At 42.9% G+C, this 23,269-nt stretch overlaps 2 protein-coding genes across 13 annotated transcripts in view; one reads left to right on the plus strand and one right to left on the minus strand.

Annotated features, from left to right (window-relative positions):
* WBP4 (WW domain binding protein 4) overlaps positions 1 to 10,665 on the minus strand; it is a 31,018-nt gene extending 20,353 nt beyond the window's left edge. Inside the window, exons 1-2 of one of the 2 annotated variants that reach the window (XM_038418390.2) lie at positions 10,520 to 10,665; positions 1,085 to 1,157 (exon numbers count right to left, since the gene is read on the minus strand). In XM_038418390.2, the coding sequence (XP_038274318.1) occupies positions 1,085 to 1,157; positions 10,520 to 10,521 (75 nt within the window). In that variant the 5' untranslated portion in view covers positions 10,522 to 10,665. Of the gene's footprint in view, positions 1 to 1,084; positions 1,158 to 1,284; positions 1,411 to 10,519 lie in introns of those variants that run through there. The other variant, XM_043504570.1, reaches the window with a different exon arrangement.
* Positions 10,044 to 23,269, plus strand: part of ELF1 (E74 like ETS transcription factor 1) — a 136,168-nt gene continuing 122,942 nt past the window's right edge. For 2 of the 11 annotated variants that reach the window (XM_043504554.1, XM_043504552.1), the window contains exon 1: positions 10,991 to 11,131. The gene's annotated coding sequence lies outside the window, so the exon portion shown is untranslated. Of the gene's footprint in view, positions 10,189 to 10,613; positions 10,744 to 10,945; positions 11,132 to 23,269 lie in introns of those variants that run through there. The other 9 variants (XM_038418375.2, XM_043504553.1, XM_038418293.2 and 6 more) reach the window with 9 other exon arrangements.

A 23,269-nucleotide genomic window follows, 5' to 3' on the forward strand; every position in this document is an offset into this window, starting at 1 on the left:
TTGTTTATATATTTAACACCATTATAAATGCTGGAGGGAAAGAAGGGTTTGGGGTGGAGACTGACAGCTCGCGACTCCCCATGTAATAACCTGGCGACCCTCCTGTGGGGTCCCAACCCCAGTTTGAGAACCCCTGCTGTAGACATGAGAAGATCTGCACAGAGGCTTAGCTTCAAGATAATGATGGGCATGGTATTTACCTGGGTGGTTTTTACTAAGTAAAATCATAATTTTACTGCACCAGGAAAAACTAGTTAGTTCCAATTCAAGACATTTTCTGTTTTAAAAACTGTTTCATTCATGCACACCACATTACACTTCATTTTAGTTACATATTCAAATTATCAAATTAAATAAGGAAGTAGATTTGGAGCTTAATTTATGGTTCTACAAATAAAAAGTAAAACTGCAGTAGGCGTAATACTAATATATGTAATATAATTCTGAACTTCGGAATGTCTGTATATATTTTGGTTCAGTATTTTCTCAAGGAAATTATACATGTCAACTCATATTTCAGTTTTCAGTATTATATACATATTATATATACTGCAAAGCTATTATCATATTGCAAAATATTTTTCAGTAATTTTCATTTGTATACTCTGATAATTATTTTATTTTTCCCAGTTAAACTTGGTTTAAACTGGTATTTACCAGTGTCCTGTGCAGGCTAGTGTTTCCCAGGAAATGGCCAACCTTGCTTCAAGGTGGAGCAAAATTCAAATTATGGAGCCTGAGAAAATGGAACTTGATTCTTCAGACTTTTTACACATGAATGAGGAATGTAGAATCAAGCCCTAGGGCTCCAGTCTTGCATTGAGGTCCATGGAAGTACAGGAGATTTTTAATGCAGGATCCAGGTCTTAATTTGCAAGTCCTTTTTCCCCTAGTTTTGTAGCTAACATGGCTTACAAAGGCATATTTAAAACAAACAAACAAACAAACACTAGGTAAACATTAGTTTACATGTCAATAAGCAATACTGAAAAAATATTCAGATATAATATTGAATATATTATATATACAATTCAAATTCTAGTACTTCAGAACCAGTAATATTACACTAACTAGACCAACATACAGGTTTGTTGTCTGCTATCCAGCACTTGCAGTAACCGCAAAATTTCTTTGGCTGGGATTTCCAGTAATCAGCCCTAAACATAAACAAACAATTAAATAAATTAGAAAAAAAATTAGGTAGATTTATGCATAATCAGAAACAAAATAACCAAACCAAAAAGTTCTCAAACAGAGAGCATCAGAAACCAAGTCCAGCCTTACCATGGTGCTTGGTTGTGCTGTCAAGGTTTTCTTCTGCACAAGTTTTTGTGGACAGGTTAGAGTGGCTATTTTAGATCCAAAATAAGATTTATTAATGAGTTCGACTGCAGTGTTTGATAAAATAGATCAAGCTGTTACCTGTGGCTTTGCAAAAATTTCTACAGACCCAAAGCCTTCACTTACAACAGAAATTTTGTTTTTGGTGCTTTTGTAGTCAGCTAACCTTCCAAATTATTAACAGCTGCAGTAGTTAGGCTTATTGAATATATAATATTGGGGAATGCACAATTCATAATATCTGAAATAAAAATGCACACTTTGATAGTTTTCAAACTATCAACATAACATAAATAGGTACTTTGGCTATACAACACAATGAATTTAAATAAAAAATGTAGTGCTATACTATTTTGGGGAAAGGGAAAGGTATATTTTTGGACAACTCAAAACTGTGCAAAGGATTCTGGAACAGATCTGGAATAAATGCTAGGTTATTTCCCAAAAGCCAAAGACTGGAAAATTTGAAATAGGCAATTAGAGAGCAGGTCCATAGCACCTCTTGGACCTTCTTTCTTAGTTGAGAAGTTGTTCCTAAGCCATCTGTAACTCTTTTAACAAATGGAAAGTGAATCCCCATGGTAATCCCTGGTTAACTTTAGAAGTACAGAATCATAGAATATCAGGGTTGGAAGGGACCTCAGGAGGTCATCTAGTCCAACCCCTGCTCAAAGCAGGACCAATCCCCAATTTTTGCCCCAGATTCCTAAATGGCCCCCTCAAGGATTGAACTCAAACCCTGGGTTTAGCAAGCCAATACTCAAACCACTGAGCTGTCCCTCCCCCGCCCCCCAAAGCCCTTTGCACAGATAGAGGAACAGTTTCACTTTTAAGGCTGTATTCTTTGAGGTGAACAAGTATTAATAGCACTGTTAAAGGATTACACATTCATAAATCTTCAAGTAGTATATCATGTGGGACTCTCTATCTTCTAAAAAAGAAAATACATAAAAATCCAAAAAAGTGCTAAAGTCACCAAAAGTCAAGAAATGAAAGAGGTGAGGTTCCTAAGCTGTTAACTCTGCTACATTACATATACGTATATTTTATTCTTGTTTTCCTTAGTAAATGCATCATTTAGTAGATTACCGGACATGATTCCATTCGGCCATTACATCCCGTAGAAGTCAATGGGGCTCTGCACAGGCACTGGAGTCTGTGCTAGCAAATTTAAGGGTGGGATTTACAGCTGAAATCTTGGCTTCACTGAAGTCAAACACAAAATTCCTATTGTCCTCAATGGAGCCAAGATTTCACCCCATGTTGTTAAATATATAACAAACATAAAGGATGTGGCTGTGCAATGCTGCAGACTTTAATACTATTGCATTTCATGTGTGATTTTAACTGTGAAAACTATGGCCCCAACTCTCCGAAGACTTATACGCATGCTCAATTTCATGCACTGAGTAGTCCCAGTAGGGGACTACTAAAAGGGGCAGATTCCCTGTTCCACCAAGCTAATTTCATGCCGCTTAAAGGAAACTGAGACTGTCACCAGAGAGTATCCCCCATGTAAGGAGAATCTCCACCATCTTAAAGATGGTGGAGCAGTGGAACATGGGAACGCTTCCCACATTTGGAATAACAGCAAGAAGGGATGTGTCGGAGTCCTGCAAGTGACATGGCAGGGATGCTGAAGTGAGGCTCCAGTATGGCCAACTCTCCACTGGCAAAAGGTTGCTTAAGCCTGATCTACTGTGATTATTTTCATCGATATACTACACTAATACATGCACTAGTATGGATGCAGTTATATTGGTGAAGAGCACCCTTCTACAGATATAACTGTGTCCACACTAGTGGGATTATGACACCGTAACTATACTGGGATAGTTAAAGCAGTACAAATTTCTAGTGTAGACTAGGCCTAAGGAACCTCATGCCAATGGAATAAGTTAAGGCTGGCCCCAGCTTGCACTTGAGCCAGGCACCAGAACCAGGGAACTATGAGCAGCTCCCTGAGAACTGCGCCTCTCCACTGTACCTGAGCTATGCTCGGTAAAAGCCCACAGTGGATAAAGTTAAGCACATGCTTAGCTGTTTGTGGGATTGGGGCATAAATTTGTTAAGCACTGTGCACATTTACCAAGTGTTAAGTTGTTTACATGAAAGCAAGTTTATTTTCTTTTTAAAACACTCCACATTAAAAAATTATCATATATCAAAGATAACTGGATATATGTTAAAATAATACTTGAAACAGAAATGGTCAATATAGTAAGAAAAAGATGTAAATCAGGCATCTGTTCTGGGATAAGTTCCCACAGTTCTTTGATATAACAGATGGACTAGCATGACAAACATGTGAAGACTTAGCTTTCTCAGTGCCAAACGAAAGTACGCATTGCTAAACTGCTGATAGCACACTGAGTTTTCCAGGTCCCAAATCCTTGAGTTCTCACCAAAAAAAGTACTGGTGGCCTCAGAATGTGGCCACCAACTCTTGCTGGTGGCCACTCTGACCATTTTTCCTAAAATACTTAATTAACTTTAGGAAAATCAAATAAATATGCACATATCCATGTCCAAATCATTGTAATTTATTTATGTAGGGTTTTTTGCACACTCAAGAATAAAAATAACGTGCAGTTATTTCTATTCCTCACTGGATCTAAACAGAACAGAAACACAAATAAGGAACTTTGCACATTCTCACATTCTCGTCTTTTTTCTTATTGTTTCTTTTGCTTTTTTGGGTGGGGAATTGCTTTTCTTTTTTTTAAGACTTGCTTGCTAGTAAGTCTGCTGTGGAATGTGATATTAACAAACATATAAATATCATTTTTCACAGCAGACTCACTCATTCCCGGCAAGCCCAGGGACAAATTAAGCCCTGGATGGGGAAGTGGTTACGGAAGCAGCGGGGTGATGGGGCACTGGGGGAGGCAGCATGAGCCAGGGATGATTGGGGAGGGTGAGCTCGGGGACAGAGCCCAGCAGCAAACAGCCAGGGAATGGAGCCCAAAGCCCTTTGCGCAGGGGATGGGGCTTGGGGATGGAGCCTAAAGCCTCATGGGTGGAACCTTCCACCCACCACCCCAGGGCTGTAGCCCAACCCCACCACCCCTGGGAAGATGGGGAACATACACTGGCTATCTGTTCCTCCAGCTTTTCTGTCTCCAGCGGTGGCCAGGACCCAACCACTGCTGGCAGCCCCAGGGGAGCGGTCGCTGCTTTGCCCCTCCCCTCACCACCACCCAGAAGTCTTTGGTCACAAGAAAAGCCCCTTGTGGCCGCATTTGAAAAACACTGCTTTAAACAATACAACAGAATGGGATACGTCTGCACCAAACTGTATTCTCCATTTTGACATGTAACTTCCCTTTTGTATTATAAGCTTCATTTTTTGCTATGTGCTAAACAGGCTTGATCTTGCCCAAGGCAAGTCTTTTATTATGAATTCCTGACTGCCACCCTGCACAGGAAAGGTGTTGGATGCCTTGCTGAAGAACTATAACTGAGAAGCCAACACAGAGCTACCTAGGGCCATGAACTGTCTCTCAATTGCCCAGCCCCAAGGAATAATGTTTTCTGTACATGGCTTCTGCACTTTCTCTGGCTGGGCACATGACATGAGAGACTGTATTTGGGGGGTGGCATTTCTCAGAGGTGGGGTCAACCCCATGGAAGCAGGATGTTCTGGATAGAAAAGAGAGGAGGGGGGTCTCTGCCCAGCCTGAAACACTGAGAAACCTCAGACTCATAGAAGGGGTAAGAGTGAGACCAAACCAGCAGAGGGTTTGTCTCAGAACTTTTGTTATTTAGCAGAGATCTTTTACTCTCTGTGTCTTTTAAGATTAAAGTGACTGTGGTTAAGAAATTCCTTTGCTAAGCCTGTGTTCCTTACTTTACTGTCACGTCACCTCTGAAGGGGTTGAACTAGAAGCCCGAGTGAACCCAGCCAAGATGGAACTCCGTGTAAGTGACTGGATAGAGGCAAGAGAGGTAAGAGGCACTGCTTTCAGGGTCTGTTGTGGTTGGACTGTAGATAAGATAGTTTGTGATCATGTAATTAAAGGCTGTATCATAATGCACATGTAAAATGGCGCGAGTTAAAGTTGCACAAGCAATCATTATTCCAGCATTTCCTAACTTTTGAGCACTTGACTTTGCAATCTTAATGTTCTTTTGTTATTTTGGGGGGGATATAATTATTTATACAGTGTCAAATTACTGCTTTGCAATCCTGTTTAAAAACAAGTTTCTTGCCCCAAATGCCTGTACAATCTAAGGCTCCAATTCAACTCCAATTCAAAGATTTATGCATGTGGTTATCTTTAAGCATGTGAGTAGTTCCATTGAACTGAATAGTTATTCTGGAATATCTCCCCATGTGGACACTCTATTCCAGAAAAAAAGTGATTTTTAATTGCATAATAATCAGTGTGCTTCTGAAGTGAAGTAATTACTCTGCAATTAAAATCACTTTTTTTCTGGAATAGAACATCCACATGGGGAGTTATTGCAGAATAAACTATAAGCTATATCAGGGGCCAGCAACCTTTCAGAAGTGGCGTGCTGAGTCTTCATTTATTCACTCTAATTTAAGGTTTCACATGCCAGTAATACATTTTAACGTTTTTAGAAGGTCTCTTTCTATAAGTCTATAATATATAACTAAACTATTGTTGTACCTAAAGTAAATAAAGTTTTTTAAATGTTTAAGAAGCTTCATTTAAAATTAAATTAAAATGCAGAGCCCCCCGGACCGGTGGCCAGGATCTGGGCAGTGTGAGTGCCACTGAAAATCAGCTCGCGGGCTGCCTTTGGCACACTTTGCCTTTGAGCTGTATAGTTATTCCTATATATATATATATATAGCTATTCTGGTCAATTTCTCTGCATAGACAAGCCCTAAGTTTTTGCAGGATTGGGAGAAGAAGCCAGTAGAGGCTTGCAAGTGTCTGCTTCGGGTTGGATTGGGTATAAAAAGAACTTGACACTCTTGAGCTCAGGTCAGGGTGGATTTGGACTACCAGGGGGCTAGGTTTGTACCAGGATGGAGGGAGCAAGGGAAGGATCTGGCTCTCTGTCCTCAGAGCCCAGTGGAGGTGGTGGCAGCGGGCTGGAGGAGTCAGCAGTGGGACAGCGGACTGGCTGTGCTGAGAATGGGCCTTTGTCTTCCTGAAAAGGAAGCTGCAGCAGCACCAGGATACAGAGAAAGCTTGGAGCACGCAGGTAACCCCCACTGCCCTGCCCTGCAGGTAAGACCGGAACATCCACACTGCGGCATGGCAGACACAGCATGATGCAGACCCAGCTGGCTGGGCATGTGGGCTTAATCCCTCCCCACTGCCTGCCCAGAGGAAGCCCTGTGGGCAGAGGTGCTGGGCTTTCCTGAGCCACTGCCTGGTGGCCAATCTCCCTGGAGGGGCACATCTAGGACAGGCCATCCCAGTCCTGCAGGAAGGAGCCCTGGTGGAGTCTGAAATGTCTGTGCCCAGCAGTGGCATTGATGGAGCCTCCTGCAGGGTACAGTAGAGTGTAGGACTAGAGATGGGACAGGAGGTGCAGGGCTCCCAGGCCTAGAGTTTGGCACAGTTGGTGTGGGGAGCCGTGGGCTGGGGTGAGGGCAGAGAGTGAGGTAGAGACTTGCAATCCAGCCAAGACCCGATGGGACCTCCCAACTACAAGGTTCGGGTTGGGTCAGGTATAAAAACAATTTGATGGGCTCAGATTTGGACTGGCTGTGGTCTAATCAGGATTGGATTGGGCTTTAAAATTAGGGCTGACCAGACCTCTAGAAGCCAGCAGGGAACAAGTTCTCCTGGTACTGTGAACAGGGGTTCAGGTCAATGGCCACAACTGCCCACCCCCAGGGAAGGCTTTCACAGCATCTTCACTCAATAACTGCTCCTCAAAATGGCAGAGGAAGCACAGTCTTCCTGCAGGGACCTGCAGGACCTTCCTGCAGGGACCTGCAGGCAAGGACATGGGGTGAAAATCACTGAGTCAATGGAAAAGGAGTACTTGTGGCACCTTAGAGACTAACAAATTTATTAGAGCATAAGCTTTCGTGAGCTACGTGAGCTGTAGCTCACGAAAGCTTATGCTCTAATAAATTTGTTAGTCTCTAAGGTGCCACAAGTACTCCTTTTCTTTTTGCGAATACAGACTAACACGGCTGGTACTCTGAAATGAGTCAATGGAAACATTTACATTGACTTCCAGGGGGTCAGGATTCCACCAATTGTGTACTAGTCTCACCTTGAAATCTTTCTCTCATTTCAATGCAAATAGATGTATGTATATTGAATTTTCAGCTGAGGTGACAATACAGGCTTATCTGCTCAGGATGCTAAAACTAGGAAGCACCAATGGAACTTTATGTGATATCTATCCCAACTTGCCTTAACAGAAATAATTCTAAATTCACAGTGCTATTTGACTAAAGATTACCCAGCCTTTTTCCTGGGAAAAGACATGAACATTGCATCACTTATCAAAAACCTGCAGACAGTCCTACAACTGGATGTCCCTTGATTTAAAAGAGAGGGGGCTGATGAGCCTTTTCCATCAGCTTAGGAACAAGGTCCCAGTTCCCATCCCTGTCCAAAATGACCCTGGATCTGTTGGCCTTCAGGCATGCTGCAAGACGCATCAATTTATGTGGGCTGTGGCAAAGGGTGGGATTTGATTACGGTTATAACTGCATAGGAAAGGGGAGTTTTGTGTTTTGCTGCAGGCTGATTGGGATAAGATACTATTTAATTTTATTTTGTAGCTGTAATTTGTTTCCATTCAACATTCCCCCTGCCCCCTTTTTTATTACTATATAATTCCAAAGAAATAAAATAACACAGGCTCCTATCCTGCAAGACAATTTCCATAGGCATGTGCCCATACAATTGGTCTGGACTGGTGCAGGGTCTATCTGTGTGGATTAGGGCCTTGCATTGTAAATTATTAAAAAAAATCAGTTTTTCTATTTTGTAAAGCAATATAAACATCTACAGCAGTACATAAGATGAAATTCACAACTGGATCAGTGCAGTCGTATCCTTGTACACCCACATGGAGCTCCACTGAAGTCACTAGGTCTTTGTGGGAGTACAGGGATTCCACCGCGTAGATTGAGCAACAGGATCTGGCCTGCTTCTCAAACAAAAAATAAACCAGTGCACAATGGTTGGGGAACTGTGCAATAACAATGCTAGCAATAATTACAGTTAGGGCTCATCTGCACTAAAGCTGTAAATCGACCTAAATTATGCTACTTCAGTTACGTTTTGTAATGGAAGTCAACATAACTTAGGTTGACTTACAGCGGTGTCTACATGGTGCTGTGTCGACGGGAGATGCTTCTCGGGGAGCTGTAGTACAAAAAAGTCGATGGGAGAGTGCTCTGCCATCAACTTAGCAGGTCTTCACTAGACCAGCTAAATCGACACCGCTGCATCGATTGCTGCAGTGCCAATTTAGACATAAGTATAGACATGCCCTTAATCACAGTTGTAGCTAGCATGGTTGATAGTAATGAGGACAGGGCCAAGGTTACAACCTACACCATGTAATACTCATTTCCTGCAATATGCTATTGAATTAAGTTTAAGTACCTTTGGAGTCCATTACATTAAATGCAAAGATTATGAATTATTGTGGGCCTGTGTGATTAAAGGACGGAACTATGTGGATTGGCTGAACTGTGTGTGAACCTTACCTTTTGAAGCTATACCCTGAGGAAAAAAACACTGTATGCGAATTACCCGTTCATCAAGACTGGAGATGAAAGGCCCAAACTGTATAAAGACACAGGCTGATTTACCCAGTCTGTGCCTGTGAAGGATTGACTCCTTCCTCCCTGAGCACTTGTGTAGCTGGGGTAGAGTGATTTTGGTAAGCTTATTAGCATGCATGTAGGTTATTTTATTGTTTTTAATATGTTTTCTCTGTAATGCTATCACTTTAAGAATAAATGAGCTTGTTTAGAATGAGATGTGTGGTAACTTATCACTGGGCAATTACACTTTTAATAGCCTCTGAGCAAAGCACAGATTCTGACCGGTTTAGCCATTCAGGTTTGCTGGGAATAACACAGTGTTAGCAGGGAACCATGCAGCCTGCAAAAACTCCAATTTCAAGGGAGAGACATGCAGGTTTCTGCCCAAGTGCCGTGATGACTGAGGAGCTGAAAGCCCTGGCTTCACTTGCTGGACCATGGAACAGGAATACAGGTTTACTTGCTCTGAACTGTGACAACCTTATCATACAGTAAAAGGGAAGGAAAAAACCTCTAAACCAAGTACTGGTCTGTTTCAGGTTGTGTGAACAATTAATTTGTGAAATCCTAACAGGTTGTGGAAACCATACCAAAGCATTGCTGTTGCCGATTGAAATAAATAGCACTGCATTTAAGTATATTTAGCAAATAATGCAAACTGCAGAAACATAAAGGAAGGAGATTAAAGGGACACTAGAACAAATCTTATTCACCTGATGTACAATGACTATTTAACTCATTATTGTGAAATACTATAAGACAAAATGTAACAGCTAAAATTAAATATTGCTGTTTCCAATCATTTAAAAGAGTATTAAATTTATGTGTCTATTTTGATTTCTTCACCACCAACTGTATCTAGAGCCACAGGCACTCAAGGAGTCCTGTTTTAGGGAATGAAATGTAAACGCTCCCCTGCAGTGTTTACCACCCAAAGATTGCAGCACTTTGCAGCACAAAAAAGTGAAGTTCAAGAGAAACAGAAAGTGAAGCTGCCCAGGTTGCTTCCCACAGACCAAGACAAGAGTCACAGACACACAACAAACAGCACCAAGTGGGGGAGACGTGAATCAAGTTTGTCAAATCCTCGTCGGTCATCACCTTGGGAGTTATTAGTGGTACAGGTGAGGGATTTATTTTGAAGCACTGATGGTTTTAAGCAGACAGAGTCCTCTGCTGCCCCGGGGTAGGGAGGGGAGGAGATCCCTGGTGGGAGCTAGCGGCTCCCCATCGGGGCACGTGCACTGCCGGGAAACCCCCAGCAGAGCGAATGCTGGGGTCGGCAGCCCCCTACCCTGCACTACGGGGGAGCTGGCTGCGGCACGAGGAGGATCCGTTCCACGCACACGGCGGAGGGAGAGGCTCCCTGTTCCGCGCGCGCACGCACGCACACACACACACACACACACACGCGCGGGGGGGGGGGGGTTGGGATGGCCCCTCACAGACACTCACATCGCCGCCGCCGCCGCCGCCGCCGCTCCCAGCCCCGCGCGCCGGGCCCTTTCGAACGGCCCGAGCTGCTACACTCAGCCGAGGCACTGTCTGGCCCGTCACACGGTCTGGAGCTACGGGCGCCGAGAAGGCTCAAGCCGCGCTCACCCACGGCCCCCCCCCGGCAAGAGTCAGTCATCAGCGCTCTGCGGGGAGCCGCTGAGCAAGGGAGCCACGGCGACTCGGTGAGTGACTCGCACGCGCTACAGGTTGCTCCTGACGCCCCTTCCCCTCGTGCCAACGCTCGCTGCGCACCTGGGGGGGGAGGCGCGGGGCCCGCCTCGTCGGAACTACAGCGAGGGGAGAGGGGGGGCGGGGGGCGCTGCCCCCCAGGGGCTGGCCGGGAGCTGCGCTCGCCCCGTGACGCGGGGAGTCGCGCTGCGGGGCGGGGAACCCGCCCGGGACTCGGCCCGCGGCGCGGCGGGGTGAATGACACTGGGGACACGGACGGGAGCGCCTGGCTCCGGCTAGTCCCGGCTGTAAGCGAGGCGCCCGCAGCCCGGCCAGGGCGCGGCGCAGCGACCCACGCGGCTGCGCCAACTTTCCCTGGAGTTTGAGCCCTGGGTGAATTCGGTAACTGACACTGCAGGTCGCCCCCGCCCCCACCCGCCGCGACCCCCTCAGCTCCCCTCCCCGCCGGGCTGCCCCTGACCCCCAGCTCCCCTGTGCTGCCTTTCACCTCGCTCCCTGTCAGCAGACCCCGCTGTGTGTGCTCCCCCACATCACGCGCCAGAGCCGCCTCCCTCCCCGTTCTTCCCCTCTCACCGGCTCCCCCACGCTCCCACTCGGCCGACCTCCCTCCCTCTACTGCCCCTCACCACTAGTCCCCTCCCCTGGGCTTCAGCTCACCAGATCCTGTCCTCAGGCTCTCTTCGCCAGGACCCCCCCCACCCCACACTTTTTGCTTCATCAGAACCTGAGCTCCCCCATCATCAGACCCAAACCCCTCGGCTCCCCCATGCCCATGCCCCCCAGAACCGCTCACTCGACCTTCTATGCCCCCCTGGGTCGTTCTGCCCCCCCCCTCACCAGACCCTCTGTGGCCCCCCCGGGCTCTGCCACCCCCCCACCCGATCCTCTGTGCCCCTCCCCCATCCTCTGTGCCCTCCCCCGGGGCACTCGCCTCCCCCCATCACCTGATCTGTGCTCCCCCTGGGGTGCTCTCCCCACCCTTAGGCTCTCCCTTACCTCTCACGGATCCTCTCTGCCAGCCCCCCCTTCCCCCTCCCCCGATCCTCTGTGCCTTCCCGGGACTCTTCCCCTCCATCCTCTCCCCCTATGTTGCCCCTCACCAGGATCCCTTTCTCTAACTCCCCATGGCAGCTGTCCTGGTTCAGGTAGGCTTTCTGAACTGGCATTGGTGATAGAGGGACTGGGGGAGTTTCAGGTAGCTGCTCTGCCTGTGCTGTGTGTGTGTGGTATGTGCAGCTCTTTCAGAGTTACACGCATTCGCACCTGTGCACTCGGCACTATTTGGTCTTGCCCTGTAATGAAGGGCTCCGAGCTGGGCTCAGAGAAATACAAGGTGTGCGTGCACCATGTGATTGTTAGACTGTGTGTGTTTGTACTCACTGCAGCAGCAGCAGCTTGTTGCTGCCTCTTTCTAAATTCATCTACATGTCAGCCCCAGATTGGCTGTTTCTACATCTGGAGGTGATGATGTTTATCACTTAGCTATGACTCTTAGGCACTAAGTTGCCTGGGAATCATCTTAAACATGGAGCAGATAATCATCGTTATTTGTATATTGAAGAAGTAGCTCAGAGTAAGTTTAAAGGTCTTAACGCTCCCCTCCTTGTAGCCCCCATACTATTGGAGCCTGGTCCCCCCAAGGTTATTGGTTTTCTTTCTTTCTACACAATCCAAGTGTTTGCGTAAGTGGGGTAATCAAAACTGACAGCTTTTGCTATAGTCATCCAGGGGAGGAGGAAGAAGTCTGATGACTCATTTCAGACTTTCATTGAATACAGAGGCCATTATTGTTTGTTACCCAAAAAAAAAAAAAGAAAAAAAAGTGGGTTGTAAATGGAACAAAAACGGTATCTTACATTCACAACAAAAATAGAAAACAAAGATAGCAACAAACTTTTTTACTCTTAGGCTTCCTAAAGAACACACTAAAAAAAGAAAGTAATTTTGCTTTTTTTCTGAAAGAGGCTGTGTGGTCCGAATGTCATAGCTAACTGCAGTAGTTATACTTCTGTCAGCGTTTCCATTATAAGCCCCTATTTTTTGTGTAGTTTACAACTTGGTTATCAGATGTTCACTGGCTTGAAACTTGGTCTACATACTCTCCTTTGGAAATAGTTGTTAAAATAAACCATGAAATGAATCTGTTAAGATGACTTAATAAGAATGTGGTGGAAAAAGCATACTGGTTTTATTATACTTCCTTTGTATTCCTCTAAACTTAAAACTTGTATTTACAAAGGAATATTGTTGGCTATTAGACCAACATTTCTTTTAATATTTTCCTTAAAGTGAAATAGTCAAAGACTAATGTCTAAAAGTTTCTCCTTTGTATGTAAAATAATTGATCTTCATAACTTTTTTTATTATGCATTCAGCTTTAGAAATCCCAAATTGAATTCCACCATAACCTCTCTGAAGAATCTGTTACAGTATTGCTATGAATTAGTATTAAGAAACTTGGCTAAATCTTTGCATGTTCAGTGAAATGATGCAAAGTCCTACAAAGCTATAGACCTCCTGCAGTATTAAGTGCGAGCAGCGCAGCGTGTTAAAATCCACAGTAGTGCAAACCAGAAGCCAGTATGAAGATATTAAAACTGGGAGCAAGCTAAGTGATGTATATACAAAAGCCCAGTGGGATGGTTTTACTGTTCCTTTTAACTGCTGTTTTTTTGTTTCCAGACATGTAACAGGCATAATATTTTTGATGCTTAATTTGTGTGTGTGTGTATGTATGTATGTATGGGTTTTGTTTTGGTGAAACATTACTGGTTTCAGAGTAGCAGCCGTGTTAGTCTGTATCCACAAAAAGAAAAGGAGTACTTGTGGCACCTTAGAGACTAACTAACAAAAACAAAGCCTGTGCTGTGCAGGAGGTCGGACTAGATGATCAGAGTGGTCCCTTCTGATCTTAGTATCTATGAATCTATAAATTTATGAGAGCATAAGCTTTTGTGAAAAGCTTTCATCAAAGCTTATGCTCAAATAAATTTGTTAGTCTCTAAGGTGCCACAAGTACTCCTTTTCTTTTTTTGAAACATGACTGCCCCCAATGGACAAATTTGAATACTATACAAACATTTATTTTTATTTATTTGAATTATTGTATTTATTTATTTATATTTATTTATCACATTGAAACATTAATGCAGTTTAATAGCAATTTAATTTGGTTTAGAGAATTTTTAACATGCAGACTAAGTCAATTAGAACTGTTTTTATTTAATTATAAGAGGTTTTAGTTAAACATTAGTAGAACGTTAAAGTGGACCCTCTGAAATAAATAAAAGCACTGGTTTACATGTTCCTAATCTGTCTCAAAATGCCTTAACAATTGCTAAGAATTAATTTATAGAGGAGCTGCAGAAAATTGCTTCCCAAAGTTGTCAGTTGTAGAAACCCACACCTTCCAAGCTCATAAACTGTTCATAAATTATACTGTTAGGGTAGACTCACCCTATATTTATTAATCCTGCAGTGAAGTGCGTGCCTAAAACAATTGTGCCATAGAGCCAGCATGGACTAAGTACCACAAAAGCTGGCAGAGCTGCTTCATAAGTCTGTCTAATGGTCTTTGGCATAAGTTTTTTCCACATTTGGGCCAAGATTTTTTTTTTTTTAAAGTTATGCATCAAAAGTGAACTGATTTTTCAAAAGTGCTGAGTACTCAAAAGGTCCTACAGATGACAAAGGGAGATGTTGGGTGCTCAGCACTTCTGAAAATCTGGCTGATTATTTAGAATCCTAAATATGAACACAGGAGCCTAACTTTAGGCAGCCATTTAAAAAAAAAAATCTTTCTTGAGGTCTTTTTATTTTGTATCAGGTAGGTAAACCAGACTGTAGTTGAGCAGGGACTTTCTTATCAGCAGCCTTGAGGCTGCACCTAAACTGCATAAACTGGAACAGACTTCCAGCTGGCTGTCTGCTCAGATCAAATTAAAGCATTGGGCTCAAAGACTTGTAGTCTCCTTGAGAATGCTTCCATAGTAAAGGTGAAAGTTTTCATTTGGCTTGGAAACTGCACTTGAGTCATAGATATTTCCATACTTTCTTCATTTTTTTACTAAAAAAAAGGAAAGGGAGTACTTAGCCTCTAAGGTGCCACAAGTACACCTTTTCTTTTTGCAGATACAGACTAACATGGCTGCTACTCTGAAACCTGTCATTTTTTTACTGTAACACAGATTTATTTCTACACCATAGTTGAGCAAAAAAAAAAAGTGTTTAAAGTTAAGGAAGGACACTCCATCCTTAATTCATTCTTTTGCGCCTATTGTGTTGTAGTATAAATGGTAAGTGATGTATATGCCCTGAGCTGATACCTCTGATATTTTGCACCGTTTCTCCAGTTAACGACTTTTCCTTTGGACTTCTTGGTTCACATTTTTAATACAGTACTAGTTTTTAACATGTGGATTTTTAAATAACTGGTATTTCAGTAGACAGTGCAGTTACCAGTTGCTTTCCCATTTCCCCCCTCATTTAGAGAGCACTGGAGAAGTCAAATTAGGTGATGATAAACAAGATAGATCTTTACAATGAAACAGACTATCTCTAAAATGGGAATGCTTTACCAATATGGGAATGCCAATGTGTTGTACTGGCAAAGTTCCCCTAGTGTGGACATAGCTAAACTGGCAAAGATGCTTTGTTCCAATACAATAAAATCACCAGCTATGAACAAAACAAACTGCATCTGTAAAAGCAATTTTGCTGTTATAACTGTATCTGCACCAGGGGGTACCAGATAGGGATCCCACCTCCTAATACTCTTGAGCAATATAGCCATGCTGGCAGAAGTTCAGCTCTGATCCTGCAAACTTGCATATGTACACTTCCATTGAAAGCATGTAAGTAGTCTCACTGTTAAGTATTTGCAAGATTTGGGGCTTCACTCGTGTGAGCAGCCCTGTCAACACCCCTGTATGTAGGGACTATCCCAATGAGTAAAAGTTTGTAGGATTCAGCCCATATGGCCTAATTCTATATCCAGTGAAATTGATGATACTGTGCTATCCGTTGGGTAAGGATCTAGCACATTAGCAAAATTAAGGTTGTCAGAAATTTTCAGTGTAACAGGAGCTTTAAACCTCTGTTTTGTAAAAATCTCATTTGACATGGCAAAAAGTAAAACAGAAAATAAACTTTGAGTACTTTTTGAATCTTTTATGGTGATTTGGTGAAAATTGGGTTGATATTGACAGGATTATAAGAGTTTCAACGTGATCCCTCTTTTTAAATTTTTCCATGGATTTCAGTTTTGCCAACTGTTATGATTTTTATCATGAGTCTCACAATATTTGGTGTGTTCTTGTGATGTCCCAGCTCAGAGACTTGAACACAGGAACGTTTTTTTTTTTAAACAGGGAAGTTTCTAGCCCTTATCATTGCCGACAAAAGCTTGAAAACATGTACCTAAAGGCTCAAAACCCAAGAAGGCAAAGAAGAACCCTAACTTAATTATTTTTTAAGCTCATGTTTTTTGAATCATGGTGTAACTCATGATTTTTGAGCACTTGGGGTTGGCAATATCCATTTCATAGGTTTATTTCGGACATCCTTTGCAAGAAATCTCAAAAACTTGAGACTAACTCTCCTACCCATAACTTAGGAGAAAGTTGAACTGGGAAACAGAAGATGAGTTCAAATTTCATGTCTGTTTAGGCTATTTCTACACTAGCACTGTTGTCAGTGAAACTTTTTTGATCGGGGTGTGGAAAAAAATCACATTCCTGACTGACATAAGTTTCACCTACAAAAGCACCCGTATGGATAGTGCTATGTTAGCAGGAGACGCTCTGCCTGCAAAGAGTGGCTACACCAGAGATCTTTCAGTGTCGCAGCTGTGCCACTGTAAGGTCTGTAGTGTGGACATAGCTTGAGTGTGGTTTATATTCCCAGGCACCGCCTCACACTTAATAGGGACCAATGCCATGAATCCCAACCTGAGAAGGTAGTTAAGTATGAGTTGCTAACTAATTTTACAAGTTAGTTAACAGAGTTTTGTGGGGGAATCATGTCATTCTCCCACTCTCAGGCTAGTTCCTGGGTGGCAGTCCTTTGGTACTAACTGTGATTGCCTCAGCAGCTCTGATTTAGGCTTTCTGATTTAGACATTTTTGAATGAACCCCAAATATTTTTATTTACTTATTGTTATTGTTGGGTTTTTTATTCTTCTCTCTGGAGCCTTATCTATCTTGACCAAGACATTTGGACCTTGGCAAAAAATAATTGATTACCCTTGTCTTCGACCATGCAGTTATGTTCCCTCTGGGGCACTGACAGTGGTAATCGGTGATCAAATAGTCTCATTAAAACCATGTATCATTTATTTCAAATAAAAGCATTTGAGAAAACAGAACTTGAAACAATAAAAAACAGTGTATGCATGTCTAGGTTACCAGGTGTTTAACCATATTCTACATGGGGACCATAGAAGGCCTAGTTCCCTATAGTCTTCCACAGAGCCTCTTTTTCTGTCTGTTGCCCTTTCAGAACTCACTGATGCTCCCTGGACAACCCCTGGCAACTCACTCCACTTTGTAGGAATCATAACACTTTTTAACTGTTTGTAGCCTTTTAATCTAGTAATCCCATTTTTGGAAAAACAAAGTTTGCAACTTGGTGGAGACAGGTCCTTAAAGTTAACAGCTGCCCCTATTCTCTTCCAACTATGTGCTTAGGACTACTTGTGTTGCTTCCCTGTTTTTTCTCCCACAGCCCCCCATTAAGATAGATACAATGCATTTATAGAGGAAAGTCTTGTAATCCAAATATACAATAACTTCCCTGCATTGACCAAGTTGCATACAGTGTTCAAACAATTGTTAGACCTTAGTGTCACAGTTCAGGACAACTGCAGCTGTTTCCCGTCAGTGGCTCAGTAGCTCACGAAAGCTTATGCTCAAATAAATTTGTTAGTCTCTAAGGTGCCACAAGTATTCCTTTTCTTTTTGTGAATGCAGACTAACACGGCTGCTACTCTGAAATCAGTAAGGATGCCCCACTCTTAAGTTTCTGGCTCCCTCGTCGTTGCCTCTTTTGCATGAAGTCCCTCATCTCTCTCCCTTCTGTCCAGGGTGTTTCCAGGCTGAACAGTTCCCTGCCTTAATTGTGGTGTTTGCAGTCAAAGACAGTCTGCTTGAGCAGACCTGCTTTGCTTCTCTCCTCAGACAGTACACAGTGTAATTGCTACAGTTATAAGTTACCACACAGTTCTTTCTAATCAAGCATATTTTATTCTTAAGGTAAAAGTACTACAGAGTGAATGTTGAAAAGCAGTAAAATACATGCATGGTTATAGTCTTGACAGAGATCAAGCCCCCCTCCAGTCTCCACAAGGGCTCTGTTTGGTGTTGGTTGTTCCAACTGTTAGTCTTTCAAATCCTTCCCTAAGGATTGTGAACCAGAGGTCTGGTCCATTTGTGGGATCAGAACAAAAGCCCTGAGCCTGTTTAGGACCAGGCTATTTATCTAAAAATTCTTTTTTGTCTGTTGGCCCCTGGAGAATCCAGATTGGGTCTTTGAATTGTCCTCCCATCACAGGTGCTCTGCAGACCTCCCTCCCCCCACCCCCAGCAAAGCTTCAAAGGCTGAATCATAGGTGGGGGCTTGTAATCTCTTCCTACCCAGTATTTTCTAAAAATTCTAAAGATCAATTGTCTTCTATATTGATCAGCATAATTTTTGAAGGTCATGTTATCTTCCAGAGATTGCATTAATCCTTCTTCCTCCTAGAGAAGTTCCATACAATCTTCCAATAGTACACAAACATTCACATTTTCAATACAATGGACCTCAAAGGTATTAAATGTAATTCAATAAGGTTTAACTTAATTCCATAAGGTTTGCCGAGAATCTTGTCATATCTGTCACACTGTGTTCATAACATTACATAGCAGCTCCAAGTCTCTCTCACAGAGTCGCTGCAGGCTTAGTCAGGAAGGGCCTAGTCCAGCACAGTAGGCCCAAATCTTAACTTCTTAGCCATGCTTCCTTTCATACTGAGCATGCTTTGGTTACATCAGTGGTTCTCAACCAGGGGTACACAGAAGTCTTCCAGGGGTTCTGGAACATCAACTTATCGAGATTGCCTGGTTTTACAACAGGCTACATAAAAACCAGTAGCAAAATCTGTACAAACTAAAATTTCACACAGACAATTATTTGTTTTGTACTGCTCTACATATTATATCAGCGGTTCTCAAACTGTGGGCAAGTTCATTTTAATGGGGTCACCAGGGCCAGTGTTAGGCTTTCAGGGGCCCAGGGCAGAAAGCACAAGCCCTGCTGCATGGTCTGAAATCAAATCCCAAGTTTTTAAGTGAGGTGAAACTTGGGGTATGCAAGACAAATCAGACTTCTGAAAGGGGTACAGTAGTCTGGAAAAGTTGAGAACTCCTGGATTAGATGAGCTCTGACCACTAAATAACACTCTTCTCCCAAAATCAGGGACATAACTGCCTCCAGTATGTGACTGCTATCCAGTAAGCACCTATGTAACTCACTGGGAAAGTAAGTTAAGTCTCATCTAGTGGGTGAACTAAATAGAGACTTGCAAATACTCCTATAGCTCAAGTAATAGAGATCTGATCTGGGGGTCTGAAGTGCCATTGTTTAAATCCTTGTTGTTGTCCCATGTAAATGGATGTTATGATTGTGTGTGACAGATCTTGTTTTTGACATTTTCGTTTTTAAAACAAGTTACACGATGAGAGGACATCTTATAACACACAACAATTATTATAACCTATATATTATAGCTTGACACTAAAATACAGGAGTTAAACATTTCAGTCATTTGTCATCTCACTCTCTCTCCTCCCTGATCCATGGAACCTGCCCACTGATACATGAAAACCATGTTTAAAAAAAAAAAGGGGGGGAAATAAACACACAGATTTCATTTAGTGACTGTAAAAGTTGCATCAGGATACACTAATTTAAAACTTGAAAAGCACAGAAATAAGAGGTTATGGGAAAAGTCTCTTGCCTTCCATTTCACATTGCCTACTCACTGTCAATAATACACTACAACACCCCATACAATTTTCAGTTTCCCTCTGTAGGGGGCTCAGCTGTCTCCCAGGCTCCATCCCCTTCAGGGGTGACTCTGCTGTGTTCTACTAACAAATTCTCCCTTCTTCATTACATTCCCATCAAAAGCTCTACATATATGGGGTCATGTGGAGTACAGACACTGCACACTCAGCACAGGTATAAATAGCAGTGCAGACTGTGAGACCCTTGGCTCTGAACCCTGGCTACAGACTTGGGCTTGATCCCTCATGCTTGACCACCACCTATGGCTCTAACCACTGGACATGAGTGCCCACACCCTGGTTCTTGACAGAGACAAGGCCTGAGGCTCTGACTTCAGAAGCATCTCTTCCACAGCTATTTGTCAGACCCAGCAACTTATGCCCCCCTGTCACTTCCTGCTGCTTCTATAGTGAAACCACCATATCCAATCCATCTTTGGCTCCTTCCTATTCAGGGTTGGCTAATGCTAGACCAGGGGTAGTCAATAGGTGGACCGTGGGCCAAATCTGGACCACCAGATGCTTTTGAACAGACCCTGAAATCTTTTTATTTACTTATAATTATTGTTTATTGTGGTGTGAAAAATGTTTTTCTGGAATCTGGACCTTGACCAAGAAATTTGGACCTTGACAAAAAATAATTGACTACCTCTGCCATAGGCCCTCCAGTCCATATGGGAAAGCCACTATGTTACACCTCTCCGACAGATAGCAAAAAGCAATATGTACCTCAGCTTCATCAGACTTGTACTCTAGCGCAAAACCTTCACAGTAACCTCAGATGCTCTTGTCATCAACAGACTGTCATATCTGACTTGTCATTCGTTCCATACCTATTCTGCCTGAATGTTGCTAAGGTTTTACACTAGAGTCAGTTCATTAAACCAAAAATTTATAGCCCTTATGATTGCTAACTGATGTCATGCAGTTTTAGCCTGAGACAACAGTTCATAGAGGTGTAAAATGACCCCCGTTCATCTTAATGGAATATCAAATCTGAAGGCTAATGGTGACATTTTAAGAGCCAGATTTTCAGATAACCCAAACACACAATGCATCCCTAATTTGAGCACCTAATAGCTCAATTCTGATTTCCCATTAACATCAGGGCCACTTCTTTAACGTAATCCACAGAATAAATGTAGCCATGGACCGTACTTGAAAATGTAATCCAGCCTGTTCCACGGAATGAGTTTGGTATTGCTGATTTATTTGTATTCGAATGTGGCAACTCTTCTCCCCCTCCCCAAGTAAGTATGCTGGTTACATCCACATGTGCAGTTTAAATGCGGCAAAGTTCCAGAAAGGTTCTGTTGTAGATTTTGTTTTATACATGCACATAGAGACTCTTCCTCCTCCCTCCCCTCCCCCTCATGTTATTTTATTAAGCAATTAGCATGCCTGAAGTACATGGCTGTGCACCAGCATCTAAGTGAATTTTAGCAAGCTGCTTCTTTCAGCAAACCCTACTTTTTTCTTTTAATGTCATTACTGGAGCTGCAGTTGTGAAATTTTTGCTTGACCTTGTTTAATGACTTGTTTATGCATAGTGTATTCAAGCTGGAAACGGAACACATTGGGTTCCAATAGAAGAAAGTTGTTCACATGGTATCTGCTGTAGCAGCTTCTGTTTCAACATCTGTTGCTGCCCTGGGAGAAGCTATTGCCTTGATATCCTCACTAGCTTGTGTCACTAAACATGCATGGGATATGTTAGGAGGCCTCTTGGGCTTATCAGAAGGATGACAGGTGTGATGGGTTAGATCACAGAAACCCCCTTGGAGGCTGCCACTTCATGTGCCAAGACTACTTCTGCTTTCCTGAACTGTCAGCTTAGGACTTCAGTGCCCTGCCTGGTTTGAGCCAGACCCGCTAGCCTGCTGCAAAGCCAGACTCAGGTCTGAACCACCTCCCCTAACAGCTGTAGGCTTAACTGAAAGCAGCTTACAGAAGTGTTCCTGTCTTCAACACTCAGATGCCCAACTCCAAACCCTAAATAAATCCGTTTTACCCTGTATAACGTTTATACAGGGTAAACTCATAAATTGTTCACCCTCTGTATCAGTGTTATAGAGATATGCACAGCTGTTCTCCCCCCCCCCACCCCCAGGTATTAATACATACTCTGGATTAATTAATAAGTAAAAGGTGATTTTATTAAATACAGAAAGTAAGATCTAAGTGGTTCCAAGTAGTAACAGACGGAACAAAGTGAATTACCAAGCAAGATAAAATAAAACACATAAGTCTATGTCTGCTACGGTAATAAAACTGAATACAAATAAAAATCTCACCAGTTCCGGTAAGCTTTCTTTTACAGACTAATCTTCTTCTAGTCTGGGTCCAGCAATCACTCACACCCCTTGTAGTTACTGTCCTTTGTTCCGGTTTCTTTCAGGTATCTTTGGGGGTGGAGAGGCTCTCTCTTTAGCCAGCTGAAGTCAAAATGGAGGGGTCTCCCAGGGGTGTAAATAGACTTTCTCTTGTGGGTGGAGACCCCTTTCTCTCTCCTGTGCAAAGCCCAGCTACAAAATGGAGTTTTGGACTCACCTGGGCAAGTCACCAGGTCCATGCATGACTGAGTTCCTTACCAGCCAAGCCACATTCCTGGGAAAGCCCAGGTGTGGATTGGCGTCTCCAAGTTCATTGTTGGCTTATAGGCTTCTTGATTAGGCACTTATTGAGAATAGTCTTCACTAATAGTCCCAACTGCTTCACGAAAACCCACTTAGAATCAGACAAGTATACAGCCAATATTCATACCTATGAATACAAAAATGATACATGCATACAAATATGATTAATAGATTCAGCAGATCATAACCTTTACAGAGATATGTTACATGGCATACGTGGCATAAAACATATTCTAGTTATGTCATATATACATTCATAAGTATATTTCCATAAAGCCTTATGGGGGGCACCGTCACAACCGTCAGCCTGATTTTCTACCTCAAGATACAGAACTGCTGGCACAGAAAGTTGTAGAATTCTACATCCTGATGTGGCTCATGGAAGATCTCCTGAAGAGAAGATACGGGTATTGAATGGGATCCCGAACTCTGTTCTTTCCTTTTTCCTTTTTGTAAGAGATGCTGTAGAAGAGAGGTGGGGGAAATTCAGACAGAAATTGAGAGATTTCTGGGTGTTAGTCAAGAGAATGGAGAGGGTAAAACTTGTTTTGAAAGGAATTGGAGGAATCTATCTCATACATTTAAGCAGGCTTTTTTAAGCTGTGGAAGAGGAAAGGGTGTTTATGTTATTCCCTGATGCAGGAATTGCAATTATGTAAAATACATGATAGTGAATACTGCTGTCACGTAGCAGGAAGTACAGCAATACTTCCAGCTAGAAATCAGATACAGAATCGCATACACAAGGATCTGGATGACCTTACTGAAGTAATAGAAATGGGATGAAAATTAATAGTGCGAGGTCATGCAGTTAGGGACTAACATCAATTTTTGCTGT

The sequence above is a fragment of the Dermochelys coriacea genome, chromosome 1 (assembly GCF_009764565.3).
Source record: "Dermochelys coriacea isolate rDerCor1 chromosome 1, rDerCor1.pri.v4, whole genome shotgun sequence".
Lineage (NCBI taxonomy): Eukaryota > Metazoa > Chordata > Testudines > Dermochelyidae > Dermochelys > Dermochelys coriacea.